This window comes from Rhinopithecus roxellana, chromosome 13 (genome assembly GCF_007565055.1).
Source record: "Rhinopithecus roxellana isolate Shanxi Qingling chromosome 13, ASM756505v1, whole genome shotgun sequence".
Lineage (NCBI taxonomy): Eukaryota > Metazoa > Chordata > Mammalia > Primates > Cercopithecidae > Rhinopithecus > Rhinopithecus roxellana.
In genome coordinates, this window is record NC_044561.1 from 71827734 (window position 1) to 71843456 (window position 15723).

Here is a 15723-nt window from a genome sequence, read left to right on the forward strand (position 1 = left end):
CAGGACTCACGCTGAATCGTCATTTCTCCCCTTCTTCTGCAGAAGTCAGGGACTCACAGGGCTTGGCCAGGGTGGGCGTACAGCCAGGCGTGAGGGGCTGGGGATCTGTGGGTGAGAGCTGCCCCGGGCCAGCCCAGCCAGTCCCCCTGCCGAGGCTGGCCAGTAGTCCCTCTACCCTGCAGAGCTGGGGCTGCCCTTCCTCCCGGTCAGGAGGGTCACTTCCGAGGAGGGACTGCAGGACACATCCTCAGGCGGCTTGGGGTGGGAACTTCCAGAAGGACCTCAAAAACTTGAGGGCCACAGACCCATAGACCCCAGGGCTCCTAAGTTCAGCTGACACCCCTGCCTCCGGCAAAACCATTTTTAACCCCTTGAGAGAAAAATCTGTATTTCCACATCAACTGTGATAACCAGGCACTGGCTGAGCCAGGCACGTCCTAAATGCTGGGGACCCACTCATCCTGCCCTCGGAGAGCCTGTGGGGAAACCAGCATGACTCCCTTCCCTCTTATTTAAAAAATACTTAACCTGATTTTATTCACACTTGCCTTGTGACGGGGAATAGATCATTCACAAAGACATAGAGTAAGTACAAAATATATCTTATCATGTATGCATTTTAAATGACAACGATGATATACCTTAATAATTTCTACCTCCCTCTTCTTTTATTTTTGAGACAGAGTCTCGCTCTCTCTCCCAGGCTGGAGTGCAGTGGTGTGATCTCGGCTCACTCTAACCTCTGCCTCCCATGTTCAAGCAATTCTCTGCCTCAGCCTCCTGAGTAGCTGGGATTACAGGTGCATGCCACCACGCCTGGCTAATTTTTTTTTTTTTTGTATTTTTAGTAGAGACGGGTTTTACATCTTGGCCAGGCTAGTCTTGAACTCCTGACCTCGTGATCCACCTGCCTTGACCTCCCAAAGTACTGGGATTACAGGCATGAGCCACCGCACCTGCCCCTCCCTCTTTTACCATTTGGGGAAACTGCGCTGAGAAGGTTTTGGTGACATTGCTACAAGCCCCTCACCTTTGAAAGGCCCAAATGGACAGGACGCCAGGCCTGTTAAAGCTGGAACCGTGTCTGCTCGCCGCCCATCTCCATGCCCCTGAGATGGGGGCCTGGGGCACCACCCGTGGCATATTTGGAGCAGATTTATGTTGCTGAAGTCTTCAACTTCCACATAGATCAGGAGTGCTCCTGATGACACCTTGAGGTGGGATTAATTCTAGGTGGAGAGCGGGGATGAAATCCTGCTGCTCGGCTGGGCGCGGTGGCTCAAGCCTGTAATCCCAGCACTTTGGGAGGCCGAGACGGGCGGATCACGAGGTCAGGAGATGGAGACCATCCTGGCTAACACGGTGAAACCTCATCTCTACTAAAAAAATACAAAAAAACTAGCCGGGCGAGGTGGCGGGCGCCTGTAGTCCCAGCTACTCGGGAGGCTGAGGCAGGAGAATGGCGTGAACCCGGGAGGCAGAGCTTGCAGTGAGCTGAGATCCGGCCACTGCACTCCAGCCCGGGCGACAGAGTGAGACTCTGTCTCAAAAAAACAAAAACAAAAACAAAACCAAACAAAAAAAGAAATCCTGCTGTTTAGAGAGGCCCAGCGATCCGACCTTGGCTACACAGCTGGCAGGGACCAAGAGCGGGGCCAGTGCTGGGCTTCCTGACTCCAGGGGACCCTCCCTGTGGGCATGTGTGAGGGTGGGGGGGGGGGGGGGTGGGCCGGAGGAAGGCCTGTGATGCCAGATCTCCAGGGTCGCCGTGTGCTGGCTGGACCTGTCCCTGAGAGCTTCACTGCAGGACCCATGCATAGGAGGCCTTGGGGCAGGGTCTGAAGCATGTGTCCTCTGTGGCCGCCAGCTTCTAGCACAGCAGACCCCACGCTCACCTGCTGGAGGGAGTGCTGAGGGCCCAGGGTCCCCGCTCGGCCTCACGTGGGCCGTGCAGCCGGTGAAGGGAAAATAACTTTTAATTAACATTTAGGACTCAGAACTGGATCATGCAAATCCCCTGCATCTCTGTAGCTTCTGCTGATTGTTCTTGATTAGGCTTGGTAAAAATAGCCTGGCGGCATGCGCAGCAGCGTGGCTGGCCCTCGCCATCCTGCTGGCCCCTTTGCCTGTTCCATCCCACAGTGACGCATGGACAGTGTCCTGGGGCTCCTGCCTGTCCCTCATCTTCAGAAGGACACACCAAGGGCCATGCTAACCCCGAGTACAGACACCCCTTCCCCATGACCATGTGACCCAGTCACATGGAAAAGCCACCCCAGGGTGGAGGGAACCCTCCCTGCCAGGGTCACCCATCCACTGTCCACCCACTAGCATGTCACCCCGCCGGCCTGACCAATGCAGCGGACTGCGGATCCTCTCCCGGCCTGTGTTAGACTGGGAGGTGCCGTGGACAGTGGCTGAGAAGCACCTAGACATATCTGCGTACTCCTCAAGGGATGCTGTTCCCCTGCCCCGTGATCTGGGGCCTGGGACCTGCCTGAGGCCTCTGGAACCAAGAATGGACAATGGCCCAACTCTGGGAGGTGCACGAGGCTGCAGTAGCCTGTGCTTAGCCATTGGAAAAGCACAGGGGTGTGTCTCTCTAATAAATGCCTTGGGGACCCTCTGCCCCGGTCCCAGGAGGAGCAGCCCCAGGGTGGTGTGGCCGGTCAGCAGTGGCGGTGAGGGTAGCTCAGTGCCGAGGGCTGCTCAGTGCTGGTCAGTGCGGGTGGTTGGTCAGTGCGGGTGGCTGGTCAGTGCTGGTGGCTGGTCAGTGCTGGTCAGTACTGGTTGCTGGTCATTTTTGGTCAGTGCTGATAAATGCTGGAGGCTGGTCAGTGCTGGTGGCTGGTCAGTGCTGGTCAGTGCTGGTGGCTGCTCAGTGCTGGTCAGTGCGGGTGGCTGGTCAGTACTGGTTGCTGGTCATTTTTGCTCAGTGCTGGTAAATGCTGGAGGCTGGTCAGTGCTGGTGGCTGGTCAGTGCTCATGCTGGTCAGTGCTTGTGGCTGGTCCACTAGGTCTAGAAGGGCCTCTGTCTTGGCTTCCCAGAGTCTCGGGAGGGGTACCAGAGACGAGGGGTAGGGCTTTCAGTGGAATGATGGGATTCTCTGAATTTTGGGATTTAGGACTACAGTTCCCCTTGTTTATCTTCTGCCCCCCAACATCTCAGAGAATCTTCTGCCCCCCAACATCTCAGAGAATCTTCTGCCCCCCAGCATCTCAGAGATCAGGTCATCCCCACCTTTTGTGTCAAGGGGACACAGAGGCAGGAATTCTCCCCTGCAATGTGCTTCAAGTTGCCTTGAGCCAAATGCAGAATTCTGTTGGGGGCTCAGTGAGACTCCCAGGCTGGCCGTTTTTCAGAGGCATGTGCAGGTCAGGGACATCCTGCCGGTTCTCCGTCTTCCTTCATAGGGATGTCGGCTCCAAGAAAGGCAGAGACACCTGCTCCACACAATTTGCGTCACCTTCTCCCCTCCCTCCCTGCCATCACTTCCTTCTCTTTCTTGGAGTCAGGCAGGAAGGACAGCTGGGGCTGCCTGGCCAGCTGTGTGGGTGCAGCCCTGCTGTGCTCTTGGGCCTGGACGTTATTATTCTCCAGGGTCCCGGGGTTAGCAGCTGCTTCCCCTATGCCCAGACTCCCCAGGAGCCTGGCCCTGAGCTTTTCCTGCCCATTGCTCATTGGCCTGGAAGACAGCAAATAGAGACTGAAGCCAAGAGAGAGAAGGGGGTGTTTTCCAAACCATCTGAATGTCTTCCTGGCCAATTGTATGAGAGCTGTTGCACCCTGGGGCTGCGCCCTGTTAAATGCTCCTGGGGCTCCTGGTTGCCCTGGCCGCTTGCTGCCTGGGACTCACTGCCAGGAGCCTGAGGGAGCGCCTGGGGCATCCCAGCCCTGCCGCAGTGGTGCCAAGCTGGCTTCCTTCGCTGTGATCTGCCATCTTCCCACCAGATGGCGCTGTGTGCTCACGGCCACCTCCGCCTGGTGCAGCTGCGCCCGGGGCCTGGGATGCAGGACACAGGAGGCCCAGATGCAGGACGGGTGCTGTGGTGAGGGGCTCTGGCCGTGAGTTGCCTTCTCAGGAAGCTGGCCCACCCACAGGGAGGAGCGTCTCCCTCCTGACCCCATCCCTGCCCGTCTCCCTCTTAGCCTTCCGCAGCCCAGAGTCCTCATCTGCCACTGGGTTGGTCGGGGTTGACTGGGATCAGGCTCTGCACCCTGGCCGCACCCTGGGGCCCGAGGGGCAGCTCCACAGATGCAGCTGGTGCTGCTGCTGTCATTGCTATAATGATTGACACACAGCTCTGCGGGGGCCTAGGCCTGGGGGAGAAGGGGGTGATACGGTTGTAGCGGCAGAGAAAACCCTGAGATCCTGGCATCTCGGGGTCATGGCCACTCTGGGAGCCCTCACTGACCGTCCCCTCTGCACGTTGCAGCCTGGTGCCTTAAACCTTCCTAGAGGGGTTCCCGGGGCTAGGCCACGTGCCTGTGATGTCAGCACTGCTATGGGGGCCCAAAATGACAGCTTGGGGACACAGTGTCGCACCCCATGGACCCAGGGAGTCACCACAGAGGGTCCTGGTCAGGTGAAAAGGGCAACAGCCAAGGCTGGGACCTCCCCAGATCGCTGGACAGCAGGGAAGTGGGGTCATCGAATGTCTGTCGGCGCTGGTGGCCTCTGCAGATTTCTAGGGAAGGGTCCCTCCTGGTGGTGCAGCTGCCCTGCTGGAATCCAGAGGAAGCGGGGGCCGCATGCCTTACAGCCCTGTCTCCACCATGTTCCCACCAGAGAGAGTTTGGTCCCCTGTGAACTGGGGGCTCGGGACCTCGCAGTGGACTTTCAACAACATTCAGTGAGTGGTCACTCAGGTCCCAAGCAGCCAGTATGGGGCCCAGTCACGACCCCCTTTCTGCCAACAGCAGGCCATAGAGGGTCGGCCAAGTTCCACACACAGGATGGACCCGCCATGCCAACGCCCCATCTGGGCATCCCCCAAGCAGGTCCCACACGCAGGCCTCCCAAAGTGGCAGTGACATCAGCCCAAACAGTACCAGTCAACTCCTCCAGACATCACAGAGATGCCTCCCAGGCGGCAACCGACCTCCGCCACAGGTCCCCTCCCTGGCTGAGCCCTGGCCTCTCCCCTACTGCGCACACCAGGAGTGGAGCCACTCCACACAGCAGTCCTCGCTGCCCAGGGCCTTTCTTACACGCTACCTGCCAAGCACCCATCAGACAGAGCTGCAGAGAGAGAGGGAGCTGCGCCGCACGTCAGTGCATTCCTGCCCCGCACAGGCCATGCATCACTGGGCGGCTTCGAGGGACTCACCGTGCTGGCGGTAAATTCTGGCGGGTTGTCGTTCACATCTGTCACCGTGATGATGGCTGTGGCTGTGTTTGAGAGGCCATAGTTGAGATTTCCTTCCATGTCTGTGGCCTGAACGATGACTGTGTACTGCTGAACTTTCTGGAAGGGAGACACCAGTTGAGAAAGAACAGAAAATCAGTTTGGGTTTTAATTGACAGGGCACTTATGAAAAGAAATCTGTTCACAGGAACGGAGTTCCTGGAGCCGGTTCTCTTTCATCGGGGGCTGTGTGCTGGGCGCAGGGCCTTCTCTGAGCCTCCCGGTTGACACTGTCTATCGGAGTAAGTTTCTCCTCCCCTCGCCATGGCTTAAGGTGCGGCATGAAGAGGCTTGCTTGTGTTTTCGTCTCTGTGGTCCTGCCGTTAATAGGAGTAGATCACGTTTGGTGCCAAGATAGAAGGGAGGAGAACAGGGGAGCCCAGAGGGCACTGGGGTTGCATTCGGTCTGGAAAACCAAGCAGGGACAGTTTGCAAAGGGAGGGATGCCCCACAGACGCAGGTCAGGAGGGACCTCGTTTCTTGAGTGTCTACCTTGTTCAGCCGAACTGCAGGTCAGACATTCAGATGGGAAGAAAAGACAAACCCTTTCCCTTCTCTTTGCAGGTGTGGAGACGCAAGCATGCTTTCTGCTGGAAAACGCAGTCCTGACAGGGCAGTTTACCATGCAGGCGCAGGTGTGAGCTTCAAATGTGAAGCAAACTGCATGGCAGTTTACCATGCAGGCTTCAGGTGTGAGCAAATAAGGCTTGGTGGGATGAGTGCATTTTATTAGGCATTGAAGGAGTCTCATGGCCTTTCTTCACAGAGCCCTTGCTGGGAGTCCATCAGTGCCAAAATCCCTGAGCTGGCCGAGGTGGCTTTTCCACACCTCTGTTCTGACCCAGAGGCATGAACTTCTGAGGTGGCAGCTGAGGACAAGCTTGTGGGCAGCTCCCTGCTGGGACCACAGCCCGCCTCTCACCAGTACCATTAGGGGAGGGGATTCTGGGGACCAAAGCAAAAAAGGGACCCTGTGAAAAGCTCTCCAAGTGACAAACAATCCTGAGTCTTGCTTCTCTAAGAGGTTAAGGGAGAAGACCAGTTCCTAGCAGTGTGATTCAGTGAAACATGCTCAAGTTCCATAAACTGGCTCCATAAGGAATTACCAACAGCAGATGGTCACCAACATTTTCTCTTTCCAACCATCATCCATCCATCTCTCCACCCAGCCACGCACCCCCCAATCCACCATCCCTGCATTCACCCATCCATCCATCTATCCATCCACTCACCTACCTATCCATTTATCCATCCACTCACCCACCCATCCACTATCCCTCTATTCATGCACCCATCCACCATCCCTCTATTCACTCACCCATCCATCTATCCATCCACCCACCTACCCATCCACCATCCCTCTACTCATCCGCCAATCCACCTATCCCTCTATTCACCCACCCATCCATCTATCCATCCACCCACCCCTCCATCCACCATCCCTCTATTCACCCACCCGTCCATTTATCCTTCCACCCACCCAACCATCCACCATCCCTCTATTCACCCACCCATCCATCTATCCCTCTATTCACTCACCCATCCATGTATCCATCCACTCACCCCTCCATCCACCATCCCTCTGTTCACCCATCCATCCATCTATCCCTCTATTCACCCACCCATTCATTTATCCATCCACCCACCAAACCACCATCCCTGTATTCACCCACCCACCCATCTATCCCTCTATTCACCCACCCATCCATCCATCCACTCACCCCTCCATCCACCATCCCTTTATTCATCCCCCCATCCATCTATCCATCCACCCACCCCTCCATCCACCATCTCTCTATTCACACACCTATCCATCTATCCATCCACCCACCCACCCATCTACCATCCCTCTGTTCACCCATCCATCCATCTATCCCTCTATTCACCCACTCATTCATTTATCCATCCACCCACCCAACCACCATCCCTCTATTCACCCACCCATCTATCCCTTTATTCACCCACCACCTATCCATCTACCCATCCCTCCAACCACCATCCCTCTACTCACCCATCCATCCATCTATGCCTCTATTTACCCACCCATTCATTGATCTACCCATCCACCCAACCACCATCCCTCTATTCACCCACCCATCCATTTATCCATCCAGCTATCCACCCATACACCCTCCCTCCCTCTCTCTTTCTACCTTTCCATCCCTCTGTCTTTCTATTCCTTCCTCCTTCCCTCCAAGACCAGCCAGCCCCAAGCCAAAGTGGCAGCTGATGAGAGATGGATGAATAAGCCCAGCCAAGGATGGAAGGGTTTTCCAGCTGAGCCTAGCCCAAATTGCCAATTTGTGGAATTATGAGCTAAATAAATAGAAATAAATGGTGGTTGTTTTAGGCTGCTAAGTTTTGGGATCTTTTGTTATGCAGCAAAAACTCCCTGGCGTACACCCAAACCCTTAACATGGCTGCAGCACTCCATGTGTCATGGCTGCTAACCCCTCTGTGGCCTCATCTTGAATCAAGCTCTTCAGCCCCCAGATGTCCTTTCCCACGGAATTCTCTCCTGGCCCTCCAGCCCAGCATGCTGTCAGCTCAGCCTGCTCTTCATCCATGACTCACTCCTGGCTTGCACTTCTACATTTGCTGTGTCCTCCCTTGATGGTTGGATGTGTCCCTCGCCAGCCTGAGCTCTGGGGGCCATGGCTATCTCATCCATCACCCACTGTGTCTCCAGGGTCAAACGTGGGCCCAACACAGAGTACGTGCCCCATGACAGCAAGTACTGTTGCCACCGACTGTGGTGACAACAGAAGATCTGAGGAATGACAGAGGGACCTGGGTGCTCCATGAGGTGTCTGGATGGTCTGTGGACCGCTGTGAGTCACTAAGGGGCATCACATGATCCAACTTATACACGTAGCAAGCAATGGCCTGTGGGCTGAATCTGCCCATCACTGTTATTGTAAATAAAGTTTTATTGGCACATGGCTATGCTCGTTTATTGGCACATGGCTATGCTCGTTTATTGACACATTATCTACGGCTGCTTTCACACTTGCCAGGCAGAGCCGAGTATCTGCACAGAGACTGTATGCCCCACAAAACCTAAAATATGGACCACCTGGTACTTTACAGAAGACGTTTGCTGACCTTGGGCTCCAATGTCAGGCAGTGTAAGCCACTGCCACCTGGACAGGCCTGAGAGTAAGGCCACAAGCATCTCAGGGAGGGAGGGCTGGGGAGCCAGGGGAGGCTTCCAGGAAGAGGCAGTCACGCTGCCTGAAGGTGACAGGGTGAACTGAGGGCAGGGCTGGGAGTTGCGGTTGGACCTGAGAGGTGGGAACACAGCAGCCAATCAGGCTCAGGGGTGTTCCACATGGCCTCCACCCAAACCAGGATGACTGTGGCCTGGTGACCAGGCCCAGTCTACATGGGGCCAGGGCTCAGTGCAGTGGGGCGCTGGCTCCTGGGCTCCCTAGTGATGAGGCAACATGTGCCTCATCACAGCCCTGACTGTTGTTCTGAGAGCTCTCCCTCAAGGAGGCAGGTGTCAGGGGCCTCTTGGAAGGGCAGGAAACTGCTTCTCGGCCCATGCCTGCATGGCCCCTGCAGGGGATCAGTCACCTGGAGAGAGAGGGGAGGACTGCAGAACTCAGAGCTCCTGCAGGGCCGAGGAGAGTGGGCTGCTCAGACTCCCTGCAGGAGAGGGTTCCAGGGGAGGCTGTGAGGCTCAGCAGGACAGGGAGGGGCCTGCAGGCTGCAGAGCCGTCAGCAACCTGGGCCTCCTGTATTTGGTGGCCCCCTCTGTAAAACGGGACAGGACCGTGTGCTCTGCTGACCGCACAGCTGTGACTAGTTGCTGAGACAGTGAACGGGAACGTGCAGCCCAAACCAGGTTTTCATTGTTTCTCCCATTGTTGGCTTTCTCCCCTCCCTCATTACCCCAACATTTGCCCCACATGACGCCCTGTTTGCACTGTGCCCCCCACACCTCCTATCCCTGCCCTTCTGTGCTTGTGGCTATGTTGTCCCTCTCCATCCTCCCGCTGGTGAGACCCCACTCTTCCTTCCAGAATGAGCTCCCCTAGTGCCTCTGGAACTGATCTTGCCTCCCTCATTAACCCGGCAGATGCAGCATGACCTGGACAGCCACAACCCTGCCCACATCTGCTGCAGGCCGGACTCTCCTGGAAGACCCAGAGTGCCCCGAGGACTGAGTCTTGTCCAGCTTTGTGTCCAAAGTACCAGGTACAGACCTGGCACACAGTAGGTAATCAGTGTCTGTTGAGGGAACCAAGTTAATGAGTCATGCCTGACAGAGCTGATATTTACCAAGATGAATAGAACTTGGAGTCAAGGAGATACAAACAAATAACAGAAATAGCTTACATTTACTTGGGTGCTACATCCTACTTTGATAGTTTTCTCACAGTAGGTTAACCCTTACCTGCTCCCATTTTTCCTTTCTCCCTCATCCCTCTATCCATCCCCTTACCCACCCATCCATCATTTACCCATCCATTATCTGCACATCCATCATGCATCACCCACCCATCCATCCATTCATAATCCATCCACCCACCTGTCCATCATCCATCATCCACCCTTGCATCCATCATCCATCTATCCATCCATCATCTGTCCATCCATCATCCATTCATCCATCCACCCATCCATTATCCACCATCCACTGACCCATCCATTACCCATCCATCCATCCACTCATCCATCATTGATCCATTTACCCATCCATCATCCATCATCCACCATCCACTCACTAATCCATCATCCCTCCATCATCCACTCACTCATCCATCATCCATTCATCCATCCATCACCCACCATCCATCCATCCATCCATCCATCCATCCATCCATCCATCATCCCTCATCCACCATCCACTCACTCATCCATCATCCATCCATCCATCCATCATCCATCCATCATCCATTCATCCATCATCCATTCATCCATCACCCATTCATCCATCACCCATTCATTCATTATCCATTCATTCATCATCCACCATCCCCCTACCCATCCACCATCCATCATCCACCATCCACCCATCCATCATCCATCCATCCATCCATCCATCCATCCATCCATCCATCCGTCCATCCTTTAGAGACACCTCTCCTTATGTCAGGTGGATTACAACCACCCAATAAGGAAGCCGAGGATCTCTCATCCATCCATGAGATAAGGAGACTGAGGAGGTGAGAGAGGCTTCTCCATGGAAGTGCAAGGGGAGCTGGTTGTGGAAGGAAGGTGGGGGCTCACTAGAGGGAGGAGGGAGTGACAGCATGAGCTGCAGGCACAGCAGGGCTGGGGCAGGAGGTATGAGGTGCACGGCGCAGAAGAGGGCATTGCTGGGGCTAATGCGGAGGCTGTGAGGGAGGGGAGAAAACCAACAATGGGGAAAGACACAATAAAAACCCAGTTTTGACTGCATGTTCCTGTTCACTGTTTCAGTGACTGGTGTCACGCTGCGTGCTCAGCGGAGCTCATGTTTCTTTACCATTTACAGAGGGGAGGACTGAATCCAGTGAGGGCCAGGCAGCCTCATGACCTCCCCAGTGCTACACAGCTGACCAGGGCAGAGCGAGGGGCCGGTCGGGGTCCCTGACACTGGGTTGGTCTGCGCTTCCGGCCTTTGTTATGGATGGGACTCGGGCAGCACCAACAATGTCCACAGTGACATCAGCTCGATGCCCGCTGGGCCTCCTGAATGTGGGATGGACGTCATAGAAACAGCAGAGCTGGCACCACGCTTGACTGGCTGCTCTTTGCAACCTCAGGGTCAGGATCTGCCTTCTAACTGTGGATCAGTGTGTGTCCAGACATTCGCCAGGCCTGAGGCCTTGGACTTCATGGCACTGCCCATGGCAGAGGTCCCTGCCCCAAGGTTTCTTGCCTCAGGATCCCACCAGAAAGAAAATGTGCCTTCCTGTTCATCAATACAGAGACCAGCCAGCCCACCTCTGGAAGCTTCTCCAGCCTGGCCGCGTTCTCCTTCACCTGTGAGCTCGCAGCCCTGAGTCGCGGTAGCTGGATGGAGCCTGAAGGCTGGCTCTGCCTCTGGCTAGGACACTGCAGAGATGGGCTGGGGACGGCGTCAGCACCAGTGGACAGGCTTGCCAATGCGAACCCAAATGCCAGGTACCCATGGCACCTTGGTGAGGGGCTGGAATCCTGCCTGCAGAGCCTCATCTCATCTGCGCCCCATCTATGTGTACTGGCTGTGGCAGTGGCTCTGCGGGGATTGGCTGCATCTCACTTCAGTCCCTGCTCCCCGAGGAAACAGAATTGGGTTTTCTGACAGGGTAGCAGGCAGCCTCGCTGTGGACACTTTCTTCATTTCTCACCCAAGTTTCTCTTGTTCTTTACAAATCCGATTTTCTTCCCCCTTCCAGGACAGATTTGGAAATTGAAGCTGCAGGGGGCTCTCAGCAGCCTCTTTCCTGGGCGCGATGTCCCCTTCAGGCGGTGCCCCACTGCCTGCCTGCACCAGCTCCCCTTGGCCACCCATCCTGCAGTGTGGGGCCCCCAGGCTGCTCTCAGCTATGTGTTTATTTGGCTGTGGCCGCCTCCTCCTGCAGCACGGCACCGCCAGAAGGACCAGACTGGAAAACAGGAGACTGACACAGGCCAGCGGGAAAGGGAGGGATCCAAGAGGAGAAGAATGTCAGCCCATGGAGAAACCGCTGTCACAGACCTGCAGCATGACATTATTCTCCAAGTCTCCATTTCTTCAGTCATCGTATCAGAGCCGGTTCATGGAAGCCACCCCTGGCTGCGGTGCTTTCAATGTATAGGAAAGAAATGTATTCTTTTCTATATATTGAAAATAAATAAAGCATTATAGAAACCCAGAGACATGTACAGTGTATTGTACGTGTGTGCACGTGTGTGCATGCCTGTGTGTGTGTATACACACGTGTATGTGTGCACCTCTGCAGGCATGTAAACCCACATGTGCATGGATGTGCATGCGTGTGTGTTGTCTGTGTGTGTGCAGCTGATTGCCACTAGAGGGCAGCTGGGTCTCGATTTTGAGAGGCAGGGCAGGGGTGTCTCCTGGCTGGGTGGGGGCGGGAAGCTAGACCCGCAAGAAGGAAGAAGTCTCCAAGGAGACCTCCAGGAGCAGCCAGTGGCCTTTCTGTTGGCTTCTGAAGTCCAGGCAGGGTTGGCCTGGCACCCCTGGGAGCACCGGGGAGGTGGGGTCAGGCTCCTGACCTCTCACTGTCCCCACCTCCCTTTTCCAGGATGGTATCTGGGACGAGAGGGTGGGTGAGCAGGACCCAGGCATGTGCTCATGAGGCAGCCATGAGAGCTCCCGCAGACAGGTCGCTTGCAGACGTGGCTGGTCTGTACGTAGCCAGCGTGGGCTGGCTTGGCTGGAGGTTTCGATGTATTTTTCTAAAAGGCTTACATGGGGCCGCACCCTTTGCCCTCAAGTGCATTTCATTCCTATGAGGCAGGCGAGGGGAGCCCCACGTTAGCCTGTTCTCAGAGGAGTCTGGCACCTCCTCCTGGTGCCTCAACAGACCTCGCGGTGTGCGTGGGCCGTGTGCAGGCTTCCAAGGGCCTGTGCGGCACAGGGGCACGGCGTCCTCCCACTTTGCAGAGGATGAAGGCCCAGGACTTCCCCGAGGTCAGGGGCTGGTGAGTGCTCTGGAGGCCAGTAAGTGTCTCCCAGCCTTCATGGGACAAACAGATGACCCAGGACTCAGCTCTGGACCAGCGTCCCAGAGTCCCCTCTCCATGGCTGACATATGCAGCCTTCACTTCCCATGTCAACCCTCAATGGAGGTGTCTGGGCAGGCAGCGGGAGTCCTGCACAGCCAGGTGTGCCCTGCTGGATGCCTGCTCGTGTCCTGGGCTGGGGCCCCTACCCTTCCTGCTTCTGCTGGGTGCAGAGAACATGGCAGAGGTCTCTGGGGCCAGCCATGCCGTCAGCAGTGGAGCCGCAGTGAATTCATTAAAAAGTGATTTGGCCATTTTCAAGTTCAAGAGGAGGGAAGAAAAGCACAGTGGGCCATCCCTGGGGTTTTGCTCACCTCCCCATAGCTCAGCATGTAAATTTTGCAGAACAGCCATCGATAATGCAGGCGGCCGGCCTGCCCTAGAAAGGCATCAAAGCTTCCTGAGTTGAGTGTGCCCTGCCCATACCCAGCATCGGCTGGCCGGCCGCACAGCCAATGATGCACCCTGGCAGGAGCCGCGCCTGGAGCTCAGATCCTGAAGTTCTCCTGGGTGCTGCCCCCACCCCAGCCACCATCTAGGGGTGGTCTCATCTGCCAGGCTGCAAGCACGCCTCCCCCACCTGCTCCAGGCTCTCTGCACCTAGAGGTGGTCCGAATGGGGATATAAAAGGAGCCCCAAAGCCCTGCATCCCTTCCTTCTGGGTGAGCCGGAGACAGTGCCAGTGTGACGGTGGCTGCTGCTCTGGGAGCTTCTCCAGCTCCTCTCAGGTCAGCGCTGCTCCCACCGCTTCCTCCTGGACCACACACTCCCCGACGGTCTTCCCAGCTGTCACTGCTGGAACCTCCACCCCCTCGGAAGCTGACAGATGGAGCAGACAGAGGGCCGGGCCCTGCTCCGTGTCTCATCGTCAGGGTGCACAGCACCTGGGATCTGTCCGGAGCTTGAGAATGTGACTCCGGCACGAAGATTAGATGTCGTGGGAGGAGGGAGTGCAGGCACCGCGGAAAACAGGCTGGCAGGTCCTCACAAGTCAAGAGTCAATACAGGGCCTGGCAGCTCCACTCCTGGGTATGTATCCAAAAGAGCTCAAACCAGGGGTTCTGACAAACACTTTGCACGCCCTCATTCAAAGCAGCACCATTCACAGCAGCCAAAAGGGCCAAATAGCCAAGTGTCCACTGAGCGATGAATGGACGAAGAGAACGTGGTTGCCCCATGCAGCGGAATATTATTCAGCCATAAAGAGGCATGAAACACAGACACGAGCTACCACGGTGACGCTTGGTGAGAGAGGCACAGGCACGAACGCCCTGTGTGTTGAATTCAGTCCCCACTGCCTTGCAGGGCCCCGAGGGACTCAGCAGCCTATGTCCACTCCAGCGTGGATCACCGGGCTGGTGGGGTGGGGGATGCATTTGGCTGGCAGTGGTGCCGGCCAGGCTCTGTGCTGGGCCTACAGGCTGACTCTTAGGCTATCAGAGAAGGGACCCTCCAGGCTGAAGGGACCTGGGATCTACCCTATGCCCACGCCTAGCCCAGGGCTCCAGCTGGTGTCCCGACCCCACACCTCCCGCTACAGGCTTCCTCTCTAGGAAGCCTTCCCCAACCCCACCCCATGGCCTCTCTTTCCTCCAAACTCCTCAGCCCTTCCGGGCTGCTGCTGTTCTGAGAGGAGGCACTGCCTGGGCGGCACATCCCACCTGTCCAGGTGAGTTTCCCAGGCACCCAGGAATGAGAAGCCGCCGGCCCCTGAGGTGAGGTGCTCAGCCCTTCGGCCTTCAAATGCAGGTCCAAGGGTGCAGAGGGCTCCTTTCTGAGGTTCCCTTGCCTGGGGTGGGGAGGGGCTGAGCATGGAGCCCCTTGCTGGGTGCCCCCAGGCTGTCACCAAGAGATCACCCCTGCTCCGGGGCACGGCCACACAGGGAGCCCCAAAGGGTGGCCATCTTCCCTCCCTCCCTCCTGAACACTCTGCACACCTCTTTACTCTCGTGGACTGCCCACCGCCACTGTCTCTCCCTCACTACCCCTGGATCTGCGGACTTTGCCTCCTCCAGAACGAGGGGCTGAAACCCGGGGACCCGGCCCCTTAGCTGCCCGGGCTGCTGCGTTGAAGGAAGCGTGTCTTGCCCAACCTTCAGCTCAGCTGCCCTTTGCACACCCAGGACAGCGACGTGCAGTTGCCTCAGCTCTTGTGGGTTTTAGGACCCCTTGGGGCCTCTGGTGTCCCTAGCCCTGGCTGTACTCACTGGTGGCCCAGAGTCTCTGCGCTGTGTCCCCAAGCCCAACTCCAGCGGACCCTCGCCTCTCACTCTATAGCCAGGTTTGCTTTCTGCTGCGCAGAGCTGGATCAAACCCAGAGAAAACGCCGACCTTTCCCAGTTCCAGGCCGCGAGTCCTCCCTTGGCCTGGTGTTGGGGGCAGGAAGGCCACAAAGAAGGTCTCTGCTTCGTAAATCCATAAAACCCACCGCATGGGGGTGAAGGAGGGTGGGGGATGCTGGGACCCTCTTACTTCCCCCATCTCTCTCTCTCTCTGTCTCCTTCTCTCTGTCTCTCACATTCTCTGCTGGGCACAGAGGAAAGAGGAGCTGCCAGGAACGACTGCTGGTGATTCCAAGAGTCTAGATGTCTGGGAAGAACAAGATGGTGG

At 56.5% G+C, this 15723-nt stretch overlaps 1 protein-coding gene across 1 annotated transcript in view; it reads right to left on the reverse strand.

Annotated features, from left to right (window-relative positions):
• Window positions 1-15723, reverse strand: part of CDH4 (cadherin 4) — a 704949-nt gene that overhangs the window by 45465 nt on the left and 643761 nt on the right. The window contains exon 8 of the mRNA XM_030914248.1: window positions 5332-5469. Coding sequence (XP_030770108.1) covers window positions 5332-5469 — 138 coding nt within the window. The remainder of the gene's footprint in view (window positions 1-5331; window positions 5470-15723) is intronic.